A 22,246-nucleotide genomic window follows, 5' to 3' on the forward strand; every position below is an offset into this window, starting at 1 on the left:
AAACAGTCTGTTTTTGCTTCATTCAGTTACGGCTTCATTAGAAACAAAGTATCTTTTTGTGGCTGTACAGAAATAGAAAATTTAGCTTGATTTTCTGTGGGATTATCTCCTGGATTATGAAGTATTTTCCCCTTTCAGGATAAATTTTACAGAAAGTGTTAGCCTACTGTATATACTTACTTGGGAGAATAATTGCACACTAAATAGATTGCTTTTGGCCAGATCTGTCCCCAGATGTTCATATTATGACACAAGTTAATAGCACAACCTATCCTGCTACTTGTGGCCCATACCACCTAGATGACAGGAAACAAGAATACATGTGAAAATTAAATGAGTGATTAACACAAAACAAACTTATCTATGAAACACTGAACTATAAAAATCAAATCACAAAAAAGCAGCAATGTTTCTGTCTCTCTCATACTCATACACACATACGTTTGGACAGTGGAAACACTCAAGCATGGAATTCAACTATTATTTAATTTTTGAACATTCAATACCAAGGGTCATGTGTATTGGTTGCTGCTGGTCAGATCTTTGGCTAGTATGAATCTGTGTTGTTCCAATGACATCAATGGAGTAATGCTGATTTTCACCAGCTGATGATATGGCCATTCAGTTATATCCCTTGTTATAAAGAACAATTTATGCTGATGCATAAAGGTTTTACAAAATAAAGCTAAACTGTGAGAAGTTGGGCTCTTACATATCACAGTTATGAACACAATCTAAGAACACAGAAGAAATTCAGAATTAGGTAGGTAGACAAACGATAGCCAATAATTGCTAGCAATTAACAAGCAAGCAATTAACACAAGTAATTAAACTATTAACAAAAGGCTTCATTCACTGAAAATACTCATGTCTACTACAGACCACAAATTTTAAACAATTAGGAAAATTGTGTCATTGCAGTTGAAAGGAAAATTATATTTCCTTCATTCAGCTGTTGAAACAACTCTCATTACATAATTTTTAAAAGATTCGGAAAGACTAAGCCTGGGATTTTCAAAAGTGCTGAAGGGAGTTAGGTGCAATGCAAATCTCATTCCCTTAGGCTCTTGTACCATCCCAGCCTAAAGGCTCAGATCGATTCCGTGCAGAACCACCAGCACATTAAAAGTATGTCTACACTGCACACTCCTTTCACTGGAGTATAAAGTACATACACTACATGCCCCTCCCCACACTCCCGGACAGGTATAAATAGTGTAGACAGTGAGGCATTGCTAAAGTGACTAAAGACACGCCTGAACGCTGGGGGTGTATAACTTACATGGCTCGCTACATGCCCAAGCAGCGCCTCTCCCATCCACATTGCTATTTTTAGCAGGATGGTGTCCCGCTGCCACCCTGCTGTGGAAGTCTTTCCCCACCACAGGGAAAGATCCTGGCAATGGGGGAAGACCCCAGCTGCTCCCTGGAGCCTTTCTCCACTGCAGAAAAGTGCCAGAGACTCTTCCCGCTGCAAAGAAAAACTCCAGCAGCAGAGAAAGGCTCTGGAGGCTCCCCGCTGCCAGGATAGGCTCTTATCCATGCTGCAATAAAAGGCTTCAGCAGCGGGGAGCTGCCAGAATCATTCCTCTCTGCCTCCCCCGCCTGAGCCTCTCTCTGACATGTGTAGCTACATACTAGGGTGGACACAGCCCGCTTTCCATTGTGGTGTGTAGCTACACACATACTCTACACACTGCCATCAGTGGTGCACTGTGTAGATACAGCCTAAGAATACCCATGTGGTGGGGATCCTGCCTGTAATGGAGAAGGGTAATCTACAGATGTTTCTAAAATAACTTTAGTAGAAAACATGTCTTAATATTAGGTAAAATGGACTTATGCAAATTACTACTAGCAAGAAAATTTGTACAGAAGGCTTATTGTCAATTTTCTTGCTAGTAGTAATTTGCATAACTGAAGTTTTGCCCATCGGATTTTGGTAGAAGAAGTTAGAAATACTTTTTTGTTTTCATTGCCAAATGACAGAGAAATTCCTAGGTCAGGACTTAGAACAGGGGGGGGCAAACTACGGCCCACGGGACTATCCTGCCCGGCTCCCGAGCTCCTGGCCCAGGAGGCTCGCCCCTGGCCCCTCCCCTGCTGTCCCCCCATAGATTCAGCTCACTTGCTCCGCTGCTGGCGCAATGCTCTGGGCAGCAGTGCTGTGAGCTCCTGGAGCAGTGCAGCTGCAGAGCCGGTCTCTGTGCTGTGTGGTGGTGGCAGCAGCGTGGCCCAGCTCCAGCCAGCCACGCCGCCAGCCACCAGTGCTCCAGGCAGCGCGGTAAGGGGGCAGGGAGCAGAGGGGGTTGGAGAGAGGGCAGGGGAGTTCGGGGTGGTGGCCAGGGGGTGGGGGCGTGGATAGGGGATGGGACGGATGGCGGGGAACAGGGGGCTGCATGAGGAGCAGGGGGCAGTCAGGGGCAGGGGTTCCGAGGCAGTAAGAGGACAGGGAGAAGGGGTGGTTGGATGGGGCAGGGGTTCTGAGAGGGTTGTCAGGAATGAAGGAGGGGTTGGATGGGGCGGTGGGAGTCCGGGGGCAGTGAGGGGATGGGGGGGTTGGATGGGGCAGGAGTCCCGGGGGGGCAGATAGGAGGTGGGGGCCAGGCCACGACCCCCTCCCCTAAGCAGCCCTCCATAAAATTTATGAAACCCGATGCAGCCCTCAGGCCAAAAAGTTTTCCTGCCCCTGACTTAGAAGCATACAATACACAGCATTGGGGAAACATTCAGGCAAAGGAGACTTTGCGAACTGAAAAACATGTTCTAGATAGGAGGAGTTATTTGGGACAGTGTACTGACTAAGTATAATTTTAACAATTTTTTGTTATCCTGTTTGGTTATTTCTGTGCAATCTGGTACTTTTCAAATCTTTTTATTTAACCCTTTTTAATACCGCTATGCTTAGGCTTCAAGTTAAATACTTTTACTGATACATGGCTGCAGTGGTTTGTGCCTGAAGTTCTCTCTCAATGCCAAGGCAGTATGGCAGGGAACTTCTTAGAAAGAGTTCACCCCACCCTCCCCACATTATAGTCAAGGTGCTGACAGGCCCCATACAGAAAACAGAAGATCCTATGCCACTTCAAAAGGTTACTGCTATTGTAGCAATATAAGTCCATTGCTATAATACTTTATTATATAAAAGGTGGTTTATTTCCTATATGATGTTTGTTCCTGATTATTCACAGGACAAATCTCTTCTTTCTTTTCTGCACTATAAATCTCTACTACGTATCTGCATGTGAAACTTCCCTTGCTGTCAACTAGCTAAGTGGAGAATCTGCAATCTGCAAAGTGGACTTGAGAAGAAGATTTTGCAAGTAGTGGATGAAATTCACACAACCGCACCCCCATTATCCTTGAGAACTGGGCTTTGTAGAGAATCTCTGGATAGGTTGAGAAGGTGGAATTCTCACTCTCTCACTGGTACATCCCCAAGCTGCAGGAAGTCAATAGATATGCAGCACAACCCCACTCCATACCACCTATTGTGCTGATTTACAGCTAGTGATGAATTCAGTAGACCCAAACATCCTTCAGTGGAACATATATGGCTAACCTTAAACTTAACAATAAATTAAATTCTAAGGTCCTTACCCAACATGAATGGATAAGAGTAGAAACTGAGTGAAAAGTTAGTAAGCGCTATAGACTTTGGCTCCCAAGAATCATAGGAACATGATGCTTCCACATTTTCTTTCAAGTATTTCCCTAATGCTGTCCTCCTGAGGCACCATGGGATTACAACTGTGAAAAACAGGAATAACTTTGTTGTAAACCCAACACACATACCTGTGTATAATGAGTGCAAACAGGACCAGAACATCTGTAAGGACAATAGGGATTGCATTCCTGAGGATAAGGGTAGGTGAAGTCTCTCACTTCATCATACCATGCTTGGACATGAAATGTTGGAGGCCTGTATCTATAAAAAAATGACAATGTTTAATAAAATTATAACCACTATAGAACAACCCTGAAAAAAAAAGTATTTTTCATCACTCTGATTTTAAATAAGAAATAGATTTCCTTATGATTCAAAATTGTTTGAGATAAAATGGTATTTTAAACTACCTTCCCCAATGCGCCCCCAAATTCTGCCCAATTGATGGAAGAAGGCTTGCAGGTCCATGTTCCCACAGACAAGTTTCAGCCCAGGATTCTGCAGATCTCTCCAGCTCTACATCCCACACCTACAGTTCAAGAGGAAAAAAAAAGATAGGCATGACCTGAGATATACTTTGTGGCTATTTCATGTATTTGAAAAGAATCTCACCAAAACTATATATATATTTTTTTAAGTTTCTTGTTTTTCAGTTAAAAAGGCAGTTTTAAATAATTTATCCCCCATTTGGGTTATGTAAGAAAAAACTTCTTTATAAAACCATGATGTAATAGAAATATTTTCACAATATTAAAAAATGTCTTTTCTCCCCATGTAAACAATTTCAGCAGCATTGTTCAGTGCAGGAAAGAGAAACTATGAAAGTGACAAGCTCAGTTCAACTTTCCTGGGCTGAATTATATTTTCTGTTTTGTGAGATTTCTTGTATAGTAGAAGGCACAATTCTTAGCCAAAAGGCTATTATCCAACACATTTTCAGCATAAGGGGTTCCCCCTCATAATCCAATAGTTTATCTGAAATGAAGGGTTTTTCTCCTCCTTTTTCATAATCAGCTTTCGTAGAAATAACATACAATGCAAACATCTACTTGAGGAACAGTGCAAGCTTCCAGAATATAAACAAAATGACTGTCTTGGCTGTATGATTAGGCTGGTAAAATAGGTTATGTTCAGCATGTGAAACAATTCACTATGCCACTAAGTGAAAAATATTTCTGTCCATTCCAAAGTGTTTTAGAAAAGTAAAATAAACCGATGTATGAATTATGGTCTGTTTATCACAATGTCCTTTAGAAACAATTGTTGGAGTAAGCTTATTGCTTGAGAGGTAAACAGAAACTTGGAAGTTTCCCTCTCCTTCCAACCATATGTGAAACCCCACCTTTTCTCTGATGCACATCACCAGTAGAGACCACATCTTACTATGTTTGTACTGTCTGTACTGCACTAACCATGCAATATTAATTTTAGAAGAGGCTTTTGTCAAAGTTGAGCAGGTATCTCCTTTTTTAGTTCAAGAACCATATTAATGCTGCCTAACTTCTTCTATCTCTTAACTGGTAGTTATAGAAACTGCTTCAAAATATTTGAAAAGTTATCTTGGATTCACTGGAGCTGAAATTACTCAGGTCGGCAAACTGGAATATTTCTAGGAAGTAAATAGGTTTGTTGATGGAAAACAAAGTTATTCCTTTGTATGTTCAGTCTAGCAGTTTCTTAAAAATGAGTTTGTGTTATCAAAAAAAAAAATTGTTCAGTGCTTCCTAACCCCACTTCCCATGCAAAAGCTGGAGTTGCTATCTAAAATCTATAGCAGAGCTAAAAATTGAAAACTCTAAGTTAGAGCTGAAGAATATAGAAGAGACTGGTTACTATGGTTACAGCCAGATCTGCAACATCATAGGAAGATATGACATGTCCCATGAAATTCAGCCAAATTTCTTCAGTCATATTATATCTTCAGTCAATGTTTCATTGTCATCATATCTTCCTATGGTGTTGCAGATCTGGTTGTTTGCAACCTTAGTAACCAGACACTTATTGTAAATTCAGTGTGCCTTTGGTTATGCAAACATTTTACCAAGAAGTTTAGAGACTTTAACTTTTATCTCCCCTTTCCAGTCTCTGAATACTGTCTCTCAGAGTACAAAAACTTCTTTCAAGAAGTCTAACACAGTGGCTTCTACCTTGTCTTTAACCATCATCACCATCGAGAATATTTCAAAGTTGAGAATGATTGTCTTTTATGGATGGTCAATTTCAAATTATCAGTGGGTCTGCTGATGACTGACAAGGCCTATTCTGGAGCCGCAGACGCTGCCACATTGCACACATGTGTTTCTGAGCAGGGAGGGTGAATGTGGGGCATTGGTTTGGGCCAGAGCATGTTCTGTCACTTCCATTTTTCTGGTACATGTAATCACATCCGATTCTCAAAGAACTGAGTTTCTCCATTATTGTTGATCCTGGATTATACGTTCGCACGAGTTGATATCAATGTTGCATTTCCTCATATTAGCCTTAAGAATGTCCCTGTAGCATTTTTTCTGCTCCTCTGGCACATTTGCCTTGGCTGAAGTGAGAGTAGAAGACTACAGAGAGTTAGCTCTTTTAATCATGCCATATAAATCAATAGCAGTACAGTTTATGTAGCATTCTGAGATGGCAGCATGACTTGGTTAAAAGTCACTATACTGTGCTTTTGCTATGTGCATTGTGACAATGCTATTCCATTCAAGTCTGCTCAGATTTTGCTATATTTAGATTTAGTTCAGTGAACGTGAACATGGCTAGTTTAAGCTGTTTCATATATTTTCTGAACTCTGTGCCCAGTCCAAATTTAAATCCAAACTGCACTCTAAACAATTGCCCATATGGATGGTCTTATTAAGTAGATCTTAGGGATGTGCTTTACATTAATACAAAAACAAAGTGTAATCTTCTTTCCTGCAAATCTCTAGAATATTCTGTCTCCAAGGCAAACTAAGCTTAATTTCATTCTTTAAATAACCACCCAAACTATATTAATATTCTATTCCGAAGACCTCATTATGTCTTCTTCCTTAAAAGCAGTTAGTCACTCAGAAAAGAATTTTACCATCTTCCTTTTCAGACGTTTCAAATACTTTATACAGTTAATCCAAAAATCAAATTCTTATTTACTGTTAGATCTAATCTAGTTAGTCTGTCTGTGTCTCTGCTGGTGAGCAAGACCTAAAGCTGATGCTTAAGTGACTTTTAATACATTTTCTGCAGAGAATGATGAAATGTATCCATCCAGACAGCTGGAAGAACAGGCTCTGATGAAAACATTTTATTAATTGTCACTGCTGATGACAGATGAACAGCTGTACTCCCGGGCACTGTTGAGATTGGATAGTCTTCAAAAAGTTTCTGAAATGTTTCCATTTTTCAAAATGCTTTCTGGCCAGAAGGTATAGTGCAGTGTTCTCATCTCTTCTTTGTCCACATTAAAAAATATCCTCTCTATTACACCAAAAATGGGAATGTACAATTCTTCCTGCTCTTAGGCTACATCTTCAGCTGCAGTTGAGAAACACTCTGCATGGCTGAGTAGAGCGGGTGCAAAAAAGGCTTGTGCAGACTCCCAATCTTAGAACAGCTCTCTCCTGCTCCACGCTCCTGGATTAGGTTGCTCTAATTTGCACCAGCTGCCAATGGACTCAAGGAAACATTCAAGTAGCAGTGGATTACTGAGGTTCAGGGATGCCTTAGGCGTGCCCCCCAGCCACAGCCCATACTGCAGCAGCGGGAGAGTAGTGGTTTATGAGCCATTGTAGGAGCTCTGTTCCAACTGAAGGTCCATGTATGCATGTGAGATCCTCTAGGATCCTCTAGGATCTAGATCCTATAGGATCTGTTGTGGCAGAGCAGCTGAGAACAGCCAGAGTGTGTCATAGGACTGGGGCCTCAAAGTTTCATAATGGGACACATTCTGAGGACTATTGATACATAACTACTCTAGGTTTTTATGTTGCAGAGGTTAAAGCTGTGGCCTTGGGGTAATCCCTGAATTATGTTTTTTATATTAGCAGATGGTGCCTCCAACTGGAAATCTCCAGGAAAACAAACAAACTGCACAATATAAGGGGAACACCACAATTCTGTAGTCAGATTGGGATTTTGAAGTTATCAAATGGTATATGCCACAAAGTGGCACATTTATTAGATACAGGCGGAGAGGATGAGGAACTTAGATTAGGAGGTTAAAAAAATATTCAGCAAATAAAACAGATAAACAAGAAGTCACTTAGAACAATCTAGAGCCAATGTTAGTGAGTTTATAGTGGCCCCATACTCCACTTACAAATAGAAAAAACTCAAAGAATCACTCCACTTTGGTGCCCAGTGTCTCTGCTGCTTAGGTTGCTTTGTTGGAGTGTCTGCAACCCAGGCGGGATTTTTACACAGGGTTTCTCCTTCAAGGGTGTGGCAGCACTAGCAGTAAAGGTGAGCAAGGCCCAGTTGTGTAGGGGCTGTGACAGTATGGCTTCTCTCTTGGGTTTCCCTCTGCATCTCCCAGTCTGGAGAATTCTCTCTTTAAGATGGATGCCAGGAAATGATATCATCACCCCTCTTTGGCCCTTCCTTCTCTACCTACAAAAAAGGACTGTCACACAAGAGAAGCTCAAAGAATCTTCAATCCCTGGTACAGTACATACTAGCAGCTGAGGAGAGGTGACAACCAGAGTTGAGCTGGTCAAAAATTGTTGGTTAATACTTTTTTTGACAAAAATATAGATGTTCATCTAAATGAAAAATTTAATGGAAAGCGTCTTCTCTCAAAGAGATACAATTTTGCATAACAACAAATGCTAGAAAACTGAAATAAGTTATTTTTAGCAGTTTTTAGCTAAACATTTTCAACTTTGAGTTCTTTCGATAAAATCTTCTACAGGAAAAAAAAATCCAACTAGCTCTAAGTGAGAGGAAACACAAGTTACATTTCATTTTTTATTCTTTATTCTTTTCTCAAGCAAGTTAATTGGAGTCAGGACATCAGCGTTTGGCACAATAAAATAAACCTCTTTAATCTGTTTGATAAATTATATAATCCAGTTATCAAATAATGTTTTATAATAGCTCTGATAACTTCTGTTACTTGTAAAACTTTGTAGAAATAATTTGATGCCTAAAGTTCAGTTTCATTACAATGCATTTGCAAAACATTTGAGTTTCTTAATAGCTCATAGCAACTATCTCAAAAATCAGATCATCCGTATCAACATTGAGAAGATCTATGAAAAATGTGTAATGAAAATTCCAGAAACTACTACACCCATTTAGTTTTGAATAGTTTTATAAAAAGAATAGGGTATAAAACAAATCTTTGTTAATCAACTGCTTAACTGATTACCTGTGCCACCTTTCTTAGGGTTCTTTTAATTTCAACTGCATAACTAAAGAAAAAGGATGAAATAGTTTAAACTAATTTTATAGAGTTTATTAAATATCTGTAACAATAGCAACTAATAACATATGATATAAAAAGGAAAAATGGTATTTGACTATGCTTTGGCTAACACTAACCAGAAAATTGGTTGATATAACCATTCAGGTTTCAGAATCAAATTACACAGTCACAATAGAAAATAACATATACTCAATTACTATCTTGGATAGGTGACTTTGTTTAGATTTTTTATTAAGAGTCACTCAGAATAGGACCTCACTTGTGCCAACTAATGATCAACTCCAGTTTTGCTGACACAAAGGAAAAACAATCCAAAGCTAGATCACAACACATTTTGATCAATTACATATATGCCAATTCACCAAGTTGTTCTTCCCAATCTATAGTAATCAACCCTTTTAACCTATTTCCTAAGGAGTAAGATTAGCCCCAGGATCTGACTAAAATTCCTAACTACCTCAAATAAACTCCTACATTTATAACAGACTATAAAGAATGAGTGCAGGACAAGAAGCTTGCTTATTTGGTCTCATTTTATGCCTGTGTACACCTAGAATTTGAAAGGCAGTACAAAACCATAACCAATGGTAGACAAAATGTACAATTTTACAATCTTACTTAACAGTAACTTGTTCAGTTTTAAAGCTAGTTTACAACCATCTTAATTAGAACCTGTTCCAGTATCTTTACAGCACATGCAAAAGCATGTTTACTTCCTTGCTAATTAGGTACTCCATTTCAGGAAGTGGTCAACTGACTAATTTGGGTCACCACCCAAGAAAAAGTCTATGTTACATATCATCAGATCTTTACTCAGCTGCCAACCTTAAACTCAGTTATTGTTCACAGCAGGCGTCGACAATGAAAACAGGTTCAAAGAAGGATGGATATGACTATCATAATCTTTTAGCGATGTGGTAGGGGGCAAAATGAATTGCTGGAAAATAGTAAGAGACAGTTAAAGGTGCTTATCCAAGACAGGTACTTGATTTCATTAGGAGGACTCCACCAGTGACTAGCCCATGACCTCAGTCTTCTGTCTTAACAGGTGTCTTCTGCTTTCAGGAAGCAATGTGCTAAAAGAGACAAGTAATTTTATCCTATTTATTGGTTCTTACCCAACTTGGTTTCTCTTCTTGGAAGTGCTGGCACGGACCAATCAGATAGCGCCCCATACTTCTTGCTAAGATTTGAAATGTCTAGCGAAAATGAAAGTCATCCTCTCTCACCATCCAATTACGAAACAGGACATCAGCTTTTGAGTTCTTGAAACTGCAACTGGAATTTTCCAGTCTCTCTGAGTAACACCTTGTCACACCAGCTTGTGTAAGATAATCAGTTGGGCTCTAACTGTTGGTACAATCATCTTGAGACATACTTTGAACAGCAGCTGGCCTGCTTGGGTCAGCAATTTACCTCCACAAGTTGCTTTCCATCGGCCTGTTTGTGGAGCATACCTCGGCCAATTTTGCAGTTATTCTTGCTCAACTTGCAGTTTCTCCATCAACACTATCTAGCTGATGAACTGTCCAGTTTAACATTCATATAATGTATACAAATTTCTCCATATTCTTTGATGCTCTTTAAACTTGTTTTAACTGTCAATTATACAATGCAACGTCACTTCAAGAACTGTTGTTCTCCAGCAAGCCAGAACAACTGGATAAATCTTCTACCTATGGTCTCCTTGTTTTAACATCAGTGGTAGAATCTTAGTATGTATGGATGAGCTGAGTCCATATATTATTAATAAAACAGTTAAATTTCTGATTATTACACTCTGTGGTCAAGTATCCTTATACACACATTATTTGGTTTCAGTTCTTTTATTTACCACCTCTTTCAGCGCAAGTGTATTTCACTAACTTAATAGCAAAAACATGCTTGATTGTAAACATTAGCCTTACTTCTTCACTTTATCACTTAAACTAAAAAAGCACAATATAAATGCAATCTCTTTCTTTCTTCACTGGTTTGCCTGTAAGGTCATTAAAATTTACAATATTTTGTCCAGAGCTGTATCTCTTATAGTTGATTTCCCTTTTATACACATTTTAATTATAAAATTAAATTTTATCAAGTTGCCCATTTTACTGCTGTATCTGGCACATCATATAATATCAATGTTTGATATTAATTTAATATGATTTTAATTGATTCATTGACATGATAAAAGAGGAAATGAGCTGTCCTGATGAAAAGGCGTGACTAAAATGTATATTAAAAGAATAGGCAATTGTTTGGCAGATAATCATTTTTTAAGTGAAACCTGGTCATAAAGAAAATGTAAGTGGCACTGAGCTGTGGAAATATCTGGAGCCAACTAGAAAGCAGAGAGACTATGCATATAGACTTTGCTTCTGCAGCAAATAATGTCAAATTCCTTACCGTCTTCCCCTCCAAACACACACACCACTCATGAAGTTTCTCCAGAGCATTCAGGAGTTCAAGTAATTCTCCTCTGTGGTTTTTATGGAAGAAGGCTCCAGCCATCTGCTTCCATAGTGCTCCCATTTATTATAATATAATCCCCACATGATACGTGGTCTGTGGGGATTGAACCTAAGTACCAAAAGCATCTGACTCTACCATCTGAGTTGAAAACTGACACTGTTATTCTCTGTGTGGACCAACCAGTAGAAGAGGACAGTGCACTTAGCTACTATAGCACATTGCCAGAAAAGTATGGTGATTTTCTTGTCTATCAGATGGTTTCATTCGGTTAATGGATTCTTTTGGAAAGGAGGGCGGGGGAATTGTGGAGAAATGGGTGGGCAATACATTAAGACCATGGTCCCTTCCTAGCTGAAACTGTGCTCGTGACATCAGGCAGAGCTATCCATCTACAGTGCAGTGAAAAATTACCTCTACTTCTCCATCAAAACAAAAAGGATTAATAGAAAGGTGTTTTTTATTTAATTTATTCTTGCTCTGGGCACTTTACACCAATTTCACATAAAATTATATTTTACATGGACATATTATTACACATTCAGTGAAGTTAATACAATTATCCAGGAAACATAAAAGAACTAAGCTTCTTAATAACAGAATCTATTGTCAATCTTTCTCTCATTATTCCACCACCTCCCTATATGACAGAAATAAGAGTTACAACCAGGAAACTTAATCCAAATTAACTAAAGGTGTGAATGTGAAGTAGATTAGGTCCCTGTGAAGAGATGTTATTGAGAATTAAAGTGGTCTAAATTTGGTTTAGCTTAGTTCACTCTGGAATTGATTTAAATTAAACTAAACTGAATTAAGGCTGCTTTACTTTTGAATGAGGGTTTCCACACAGGGCTTTAATGCAGTTTAACTAACCCACTTCAAATTCACACCTTTAGTTAATTCAGATTAAATTTTCTTGGGTGTCCCCCTGTAGACAAACCTTCAGATTTTTTTTTTCTGGTTCATGTCAGAACTCATATGGCATACAGGAAGAAGACAATCATTATACTGACTCAGGCCAGGTCTACACTAGGAATTACATCGGTACAGCTATGTCTCTCAGGGATGTGAAAAATCCACATGCTGAAAAGACCACACAGGATCTTGTTCTTACACCTGTCTGGACAAGGCTCTTTTTAAGTGGATAAATATATATATATGGGTTTGGGGGTTAATCAGAAAAACATAGCCTGCAAAGTTGCTGATGGCTACTGATGCAAAGTCTACTTTAGTAATAGATCTGCAAAGAGAATACAAAGCTCAAAAATGTATATGACTGCAATGCATGAGAGCTCGTCCTCAGAGTGGCATGCTTCTATGGAAATCAATTGTGTGAAGCAATTTCTCTATTCAAAATTAAGGTATTAGGAATATAAATTTAATCAGACTCTTGAGCTGGACCTTCAAAGCTTGTTAATAGTGAATGGATAGCTTGCCAAATTTTGCTTTTGTCTTTGACTAACATGAAGCCAAATCCAGGTTCTGTTGAAGTCTATGGGAATTTTGCCATTGATTTCGATAGCATCAGGCGGATAAGAGGAGTACCTTTTCATTACTACTATTCAGAACCCAAGATAATGAATTTTAAAACCGACTGATGTAACTGAGAGGACAGGTGTTAAAAGAGGACTGGACTTTAAAAATTAATTTCCAGAAGTTGGGACAGAGTCATTCAGCAATCCCAGTCAATCAGTTACCTGCTGGTCTAAAGTCTAGGAGACCAAACATTCAAGCTCTAACACTCCTAACATCGCCCTGGCTCAATATTCAACAATGAACTGTAATAATGACTCTCTTCACAGCAACTATTCTAAAGTCTGGCAGCTGTGTATGCAGCCACTTGTTTTCATTTCTTCCTGTTGCTACCATGTGCTCATATATCTGTATATGGCAGCCAGTGCTTAATTTGTGTCAGGGCTTGTCAGGGCTGACCCCAGCACTTCTAGGTTCAGCAGTTCAGAGCCCCAGTACATCTGAGCTTGCTGCATCAGTTATGAATGTAAAAAATTGCTTGAACCCCAGCATGTAATTGCTTGAGCTCCGGAACCTCTTTCATTACAAATTAAGCACTGAGGGCATCCTTTTTGTAGGCCAATGGGCAGAATCCCCAGCCAAAGAAGATGAATACTTACCAGTGGCAGTGTTTCAATCCCTTTTCTTAGGGCTTGCTTTTATCAATTTATAAAAAAGGAGTTCCAAAACAAACAAACAAAGACACTCAGAACAATGGGTCCTAATTGCCAGACACCCTTCCAGCTTTTTAGTCAGCTGAGAGAAGAAGAGAAAAAAAAAAAACATACCCTTCTTCCTAAAGAACCATTTACACAGCCACTTTCCCTCTGCAGTTATGCCCTCATCCTCGATCACCCATGTGACAAGCAGGGATCTGAGTTAATCTTTCATGCGCTAGAACTGTGCAGCATCTCTCTACCTTGTAACACCTTCAAACAGCATCCCAAAGCACTTTCTAGTGGGAGGCAGAACACCAAAATAACATTAGCTAGAAATTCACATACTCTGGGTAATGAAAAAAGACATAAAGCCGTGTATTGAAGGCTGAGATGTTTAATGCCTGTTTTGTTTCAGTCTTCACTAAAAAGACGGCTGGTGATCAGATACTCAATTCCATTAATATTATCAACCCGGGTAAAGGAACACAAGCCAAAATAAGGAAAAAATAGGTTAAAGAATAAGTTAGATGTATGAAACTCTGCAAGACTTGATTAAATTCACCCTAGGGTAATGAGGAGCTAGCAGGAACAACCTAGAATAATGGGGTAGGCAGTACTACTGACAAGGATCTGGGAGCTAAAGCATATCACACATTGAATTTGAGTCAACAACATGATAGAGTAGCAAAAAAAAAGGGCTAATGTCATTCTGGGGTGCATTAACAGGAGCATCATATGTCAAAGACAGGAGATAATTCTTCCACTGTACTTAGCACTGGTGAGGCCTCAGCTGGAATACTGTGTCTAATTGTGGGCACCACACTTTAGGAAAGATGTGGGCAAACTAGGGAGTGGCCAGAGGAGAGCAACAAAAATGATCAAAGGTTTAGAAAACCTGACTTATGAGGAAAGGTAAAAAAAGGGGGAGGGGCGTGTTTAGTCTTGAGAAAAGAAGACTTGAGTCTTGAGATAAGTGCTCAATTGTAATAAGGGCTGTTAAAAGAGGATTGTGATCAATTGTTCTTCACGTCCACTGAAGGTAGAACAAGTAGTAGTGGGCTTAAATCTGCAGCAAGGGAAATTTAAATTAGATATTAGGAAAAGCTTTCTAACTATAAGAATTGTTAAGCACTGGAGCAGGCTTCCAAAGGAGTCAAATCCCTGTCACTGGAGGTTTTTAAGAACAGGTTGGACAAACACCTGTCAGGGATGGCCTAGATAATACTTACTCCTGCTTCAGTGCAGGGGGCTGGACATGATAGCCTCAGAGTCCTTCCAGCCTTACATTTCTGTGATTCTATGGAAGTAAATTTAAACTTGCTAAAGATGGAAATAAGTACAGTGAGTTCCACTGAAAGTAAACATTTACCATGGCATGGTATAAATACCTCACAGTGGTATACATTCTAAATATTGGGAGTAGAGTTGTAACAAAAATACCATGGTACAGTATGGTATTTAAGTTTTAATAGCTTCCACTGTATTCTTTAAGACTAATTACATTGAGAAAGGAAAAAAGGAAGGATGAAATATTGGATGAAAAATACTATGGTCAAACAAGCCAAAAAATAAATAAAAATCAGCAGCTTGGCACCAGCATATTATGCTAGTAAGAAAGACAAGGTGCCCAGAGCCTCACTTTATGATGACTATATGTTCCATGTAATAATAAGTTGAATTTCATTGCACATCCCATCCAAAGTTCTCAAAGCACTTTACAGACACTTAATCCTCTCATTATCATTTCAATATAGGTAAAAAATATTATATTGTTTAATACAGAGGAGTACACTGACACAATGAGTAGTTAAGGTCAAATTCTCCAATGCGGATGACTGAAGTTAGACATCTAAATTCACATTTAGGCACATGAAAGAAATCAATGGAAAGTTGTGATGCTCAGTACCTCTGAAAATCAGGTCACCATTTAAATAGTTAAATATGGATCTAGCTCTTGAATTTAGTCATGACAACTTTGGTCTTAGGCCTGGTCTACACTAAGAAGGGGGGTCGAACTAGGGTACGCAAATTCAGCTACGTGAATAGCGTAGCTGAATTCGAAGTACCCTAGTTCGAACTACTCACCCTTCCAGACGCCGCGGGATCGAAGTACGCGGCTCCAAGGTCGACTCCGCCACCGCCGTTTGCAGTGGTGGAGTTCCGGAGTCGACCGGAGCGCGCGGGGAGTTCGAACTATCGCGTCTAGATTAGATGCGATAGTTCGAACTCTGAGAAGTCGAACTCTCCGCCTCGACCCGCGCGGTAAGTGTAGACCTACCCTTAGTGTCTTACTTAAGGCCACACAGATAGTGACAGAAGTTGGGATCAAATGCTCCATTTCTGCTCCAACCATTACATAACCCTTCTTCCAAAATACGAAAACAACTATACCACCCTAAAGACTACCAGTTCCATTATTAATCATCAAGCATATTTAGGATAGTAAAAAAAGAGGGAATAGATGATGTTATACTTTCCCTTACTGAGGAAAGCATGAACCCATTTTCTGCTATAGCACTGAAAACTAACTGGAAGGAAAGTGGCAAGAACTTTGTCATATTCCAGTTGTGACAGACTGATGTTTATAAAACTTTTTTAAAAGATCCCTACACAGACCCAGAGGCTTCAGCTACTCTTTTGGAAAAAAGAGTAGAAAGCAGGAAAAACTGTGGCTTTTCCCTGGAAGCAGCAGAGTGCTCTGAAGCCAAAAATATTGTTCCTGATCACTGAGTAAACCGCACCAATTTCTGAAGTAACCCTGTATTACAGTTTCATGTGTTTGCAGTTTTGGTTTTAGAAGAGTCAAAAACAAAAATAGGAACAGTAAAAATGACGAATCACATTTCATTTTCAGTGTAATCTAAACATGTTAAGATCTTGATGAAATATTCAGATTTCTAAGATGACTTGTCTGCAATGCCAATGTTGCTGTTTTAAAACTAGATAAAATCCACAATATTTTAAAATCATCTTATTGACTGTATATTCTAAGAGCAATAGTGTTATGGAGTAACAAAAGAACTGCGTTAACTGACCTTAATTTCCCAACACCTTCTATTGACAAAGAGTCGTTTAGTCCACTTCTATTACAACTTATTCATATCTATATATATATCCTCCTGTGTGAAGATCAGAGCCTTAAACATTCCTTTAAACACTTCTACCACCATTACAAGTCAGTTTTTAACAACCGTTATCATATAATATATCAAGAGGTGTTGTGGGAAGTAATTGCAGTGTCTCAGATACTATGGTCTGATGAATATTAGCTTTTTAATGGTGACTCCTGTGAATCTGATTTTAATACAGTAGAAATGGAATATTCGAAAGGACGACAGAGTAATAAGACATGATTTAGCACCCCATAAGAGATCTGCTTAAATATTTTCCATAAAAACCAGAGTTGAGCAACTGTCTTCAAGTAAGAGTTGCTTGCCAGGGCAAATATGGTGAGCTATTTAACGAATACTTGTCTTTTTTGTAAATGCACCCCAAAACATTGAATTTAATAACTGAAGTAAACTCAATTTATATTACGAAATGGTATTGTTTTCACAAAATATGAAAAAAGGGTTCTCATTATGGACAAAAGCTGCTTTCTTTTAAGAGTCACTTTTGACCTCACAAGCTACTTTTACTTTGTAAAATCAAGGGTTGATGGCACCTCTTTTTGTAGATGACAGGCCAAATTCATCCATAGTATTCAGGGGAGTTTCAGCCAATGTTTCTCAATAAACAAATCTTAAATTAAATCTGATTCCCAGTCGGATAACATGGAGAAGACATGTTAGAGTTACTCAGTGTAAATCAGCAATTCTCTCTGTCTTCACTATAGATTTTACTGCTTGAGCTCTATGTTATACTATTGCAAATTAATAATTTTGCTAACAGTGTTGAAGGAATTCTCTGACAGCAAAATAAAAATGACAAATGAATTGCATCCCTCCTACTTTTGTAATTTTTATTTTTATTTTGGTAAAGCTCTTTTAAACTTTGAAACACTAAACCAATCTGCTGCTTTCCCACTTCCAGCTTCTGTTCCTGGAGCCACTTAGTTGCTACTGGCATTACATCAAAGTCATAACATGGACTTACCCACTTGTTCACTGGGCCACTTTCAAGCTGCAGAATCCTTTGCTGAAAAATGCCAGATAGAATAAGAGGATAAGTCAACGTCACAGTATTCTTTGATGCAGCGTCAGTAGCCTCTCAGCACCGGGCAAAGAAGCTGAACCACTTCCATCAGGCTTTGAAGTGAAGCAGGAAAGTGGAAAGCCAGAAAGAAAGCAGACAAGTTCGCTCTGAAAAGGGAGCTACGTTGTTTTTTTAAGTGCCCTCCAGCCACTTAAAGGATTCCACAGACAATAGTTCTCAGCTCTAAAGGAATGGGGATTGTGTTTTTTCAAGTGTCCCTGTGAAGCTTTGGAAAAACTGACAAGATGACAAACAAAACAGAGACATGCCAGAGATGTTTCAGAAAGGCCTAGGAACTTAAATGTGGTCATTGATACACAGAATGGAGAAATTCGCCAAAGTGTGGAAGGCCAGTGAAAGTCCCTGTACACTTCTAAGCCCCTTTTTAGTTCTTCACAATACACCAGGGTACAGAGACTGGCTCTACCACACGTAGCCCTGGTCTACACTGGGGGTGGGGGGGTACCAATCAAAGTTATGCAACTTCAGCTACGTGAATAATGTAGCTGAAGTCGACGTACTTAGATCGACTTACCGTGATGTCTTCACCGCGGTGAGTCGACTGCTGCCACTCCCCCGTCAACTCTGTCTGCGCCTCTCGCAGCTCTCGAGTACAGGAGTCGATGAGAGAGTGCTCAGGGATCGATTTATCGCGTCTAGACTAGACACGATAAATTGATCCCCGCTGGATCGATCGCTGCCCGCCAATCCGGCAGGTAGTGTAGACATACCAATACTGACTCTGTAACCTGAGTGTGCTGTAAAATGGGGCTGATAAATAGTTCACCATAGATGGGGCTGACAAGAATGGATAGGGAGGATGGGGCTACTGGATCCAGACTTGTATAGACCCTGTGGCCCAAAAAAATCTTATGGTGTCTGAGTAAGGTCTTTAGCCATGATCCCAGCCTGCCAACAGATTGGTGCGCTGAATAACAGCTTACCATCACATTCACAGAACGGCTTTGTGTAGCAATGAGTCATGCTGTATTCTTAACTTCAAGGGGAATTTGCCTGAGTAAGGATTAAGTAATCAAGAAAACTTGAGCAAGCATTTGGCCCCAAATGTGGGACTTTCAAGAACCACAAAATAACCATCTTTGAATTTTCTTCTTCTAAGGGGCCAGTCCTCAGGTGGTAACTATGAGATGGTGTGGTAAGGCTTCATGGCTCTGAAACGTGAAAGCCAGGGGTTAGCCACAGTCTTGAAAGGGACAGCATTGTGTCAGCATTGTCACCGTAATCGCTTACCATTATGAAAAGACACCAGAATGATGTGACCCACAAAGGACCAAATAGACACTACAACAATACAAATTAATAATAAATGTCCATACTTCTTTTATACCCTGTGTGGGCAGGAAAGAGTATAGTTCTGTAGATGTTAATTATTTATCTTTTCATTTTCTGTGACAAATAAACAAAATCGGGATCAAATGCTGCATTCACATACACATGCATAGTTGCCAATGTCATATGGCTACATCTGAAAATAGAACTGAGTCTGAGGTAAAAAAAAAAAAAAAAAAGTGTAGTTGGTTTTATCTCCTTCCCCAGGTTTGTGAAATAAAACATATTTTAAAAAATCTTAAATTATAGATTTATGGTAATTTATAGAGAGAATAAGGTGACAGGAAGACTAAATAAATAAATAAAACCTACCTTCAACTGTTACAGTAAATACAAAACATAGTACTCTCAGTAAATGGCAAATTGCCAAGAAATTCAAGATTGCATTAAAGGTACTACTTATAATAGAATTAAGTAGTGTTGAGAACTTAATTATGCAGCAGTACAATATTGGAATGAGGGTCTTATGTGAACTATACTTAATTCACATTGTTCTTTTTGTTCCAGAAAAGACACCTACTTCTGGCAAATGCAGGAATACATGAGAGGAGGAAAGTTTAAAAACAGAATTCATGGCTAACTCATGTTAAAGTTGCCTTTGGAAGGTTTTATTTGTGGAAACCATTTTTGTGGTCTTACACAGTTGTTTAGCAATTAGAGTTGGCAACTTTCTAGTAGCAGAAAACCAAACACCTTTGCCCCACCCCCTGCCCTGCTCCTTCTCTGAAGCCCCGCCCCACCTCTCTCCACCACCCCACCTCCGCTTGCTCTCCCCCACCCTCACTCACTCATTTTCACTGGCCTGGGGCTGGAGGTTGGGGGGTAGAGGGGGTGAGGGTCTCCGGCTGGGGGTGCAAGCTCTGGGATGAGGCTGGGGATGAGGGATTTGGGATGCAGGAGGGGGCTCTGGGCTGGAGCAGAGGGGTTCAAAATGTGGGAGGGGGCTCCAGGCTTGGGTGCGAAGGGCTCCAGCTGGAGGTGCAGACTCTGGAGTGGGGCTGGGGATGAGGGATTTGGGGTGCAAGATGGGTCTCTGGGCTGGGGACTAGGGGTTCTGAGTATGGGAGGGGGCTCAGAGTTGGGGTAGGAGATGGGGTGCAGAAGAGGGCGTTTGGGTGCAGGAGGGGGCACAGGGCTGGGGTTTGGGGTGCGGGAGGGGGTGCAGGCTCTGTAAGGGAGTTTGGGTGCGGGAGGGGGCTCAAGTCTGGAGCAAGGGGTTGGGGTGTGGGAAGCAGTTCTGGCTCTGGAAGGGAGTTTGGATGCAGGAGGGGGCTCAGGGCTGGGACAGGGAGCTGGGGTGCAGGCTCCAGGCCAATGGGAGCTGTGGAGCCAGCACCCGAGGGCGGGTAGAGCACGTGGAGCTCCCCAACCATCTATTAGGAATACAGGAGTAAATAGCTTGTAGAAAGAGTTCCTTGTATTTTCCAAACAGTTCAAATGTAAATATGGCTCCCTGGCCTTTTTGATTTATAATATTTCCATGGTTTATTTGATGAAGTGTCCTTTTGATGCTACTTACTGTATTATTTAAAGGATAACATTCATGGCAGACGAGTCTATAAGGCCATGAATAGTTTTCAAGAATGGTGAAATGCCAAGTGAAGAATATAGCCACAAACACAGCATATTGTCTCATATACTACTGCACTATGAACTTCAACAAGATATTTAAAAACATCAAACAAACAATTAGATACAACCACACTCACTTTAGAGTAAATAGGTTGTCCATTGAAGCAATGCAGAGTCTGGAGTGCAAACAACACCATAATCAAGGGCGCAGGATCGGAAATGACACAGTTTTAAAAATCTGCATGTTTTTAAAACAGATTAGCAAACACCTTAGATTAGTATATGCTCCACACCAGAGTAACTGCTAGAGGCTGAATGGCGCACATTACACAACACACGCAGCTCCTCAAAGGGTGTGGACAGTCAGAAAGCAGACTTGTTGCCAATTTGTGATCTCTTGAGTGCTAGTTAGACCTGAGCTGCCCCTCCTGCACAGGTGCACAAGGGGGCAGCAGGGAACAAGAAGAGGATAAGCTCCTTATTCATGCTTTTCCCAGTAGCATACTTGTACAATGCAAGGCAGAATGTGGGCCTACATTTACATAACATATGCACATTTCCATTGTATGTAGCATTTTCATAATGCATGTTATGACTGATCACTATAACCCAAAGTGATGTGCTGATTCTACTGATGTCACATTATGGGTGGGGTTCATGTGAATAACTATTTGAGGGTGGGTTCAAAAACTGCCTTACTGTTCAAGAGAGTGGCCTGTGAAAAAAGATGCAATGTAACTATACACAGCTAGTGCTAATATACATCTTATGGTAGCTTGTGATTTGATACATTTCTGGACTAAAATCTTTCCTGTCATGTACAGAAAAGTAAGGTTCATAACGAAAAAGAAAAGTAGGATTTATAGTGAAAGCTTATTTTATAAAATCAGGGTCTAAATAATTAGTAGCCAACCATAAACACCAAGAGAGCCAGTGGAATCTCTAAGAGCCGCATCATAATTAGTTACTCCTGTGGGAATTCTGTGCCAAAATTTTTTAAAATTCTGTAAAATTCTGCAAATTTTATTTGTCAAAATAACACTATATAAATCACACCAGTTTCAATTATTTTGGAAATTTATTTCAAAATACCTATCAGCAAGTTTGTCTGTATCAATATCATCATCATCATCATTTCTCATAACCGCATTGGTCATTGGGGAACCATCATTGATGAGCAATCAACCAATTGTCTCCACCCCTGACGACTGTGTGGCAGTGCTTGAGTCTCCACGAAGTCCATTCCTGTCCACTCTTTTATGTCCACTCTTCTGTCTACGTCTTCTTCTCTTCTCCTGTACTGTCCCTTGGAGGATGATCTTGGATAGGCCAGATGATCTTGTTACACGGTCATACCACTTCAGCTTGTGCTTCTTCACAGTCATCAGGAGGTCTTCATATGACCCAGCGCATTGGGCGATGATGTTGCGGACCTCTTCATTCGTG

General features: G+C 39.9%; 1 protein-coding gene across 1 annotated transcript in view; it reads right to left on the reverse strand.

Moving 5' to 3' along the window:
• CRISPLD1 (cysteine rich secretory protein LCCL domain containing 1) overlaps window positions 1–22,246 on the reverse strand; it is a 56,718-nt gene that overhangs the window by 25,044 nt on the left and 9,428 nt on the right. Inside the window, exons 3-5 of the mRNA XM_045003112.1 lie at window positions 4,078–4,196; window positions 3,796–3,928; window positions 181–296 (exon numbers count right to left, since the gene is read on the reverse strand). Coding sequence (XP_044859047.1) covers window positions 181–296; window positions 3,796–3,928; window positions 4,078–4,196 — 368 coding nt within the window. The remainder of the gene's footprint in view (window positions 1–180; window positions 297–3,795; window positions 3,929–4,077; window positions 4,197–22,246) is intronic.

Source organism: Mauremys mutica, chromosome 2 (assembly GCF_020497125.1).
Source record: "Mauremys mutica isolate MM-2020 ecotype Southern chromosome 2, ASM2049712v1, whole genome shotgun sequence".
NCBI lineage: Eukaryota > Metazoa > Chordata > Testudines > Geoemydidae > Mauremys > Mauremys mutica.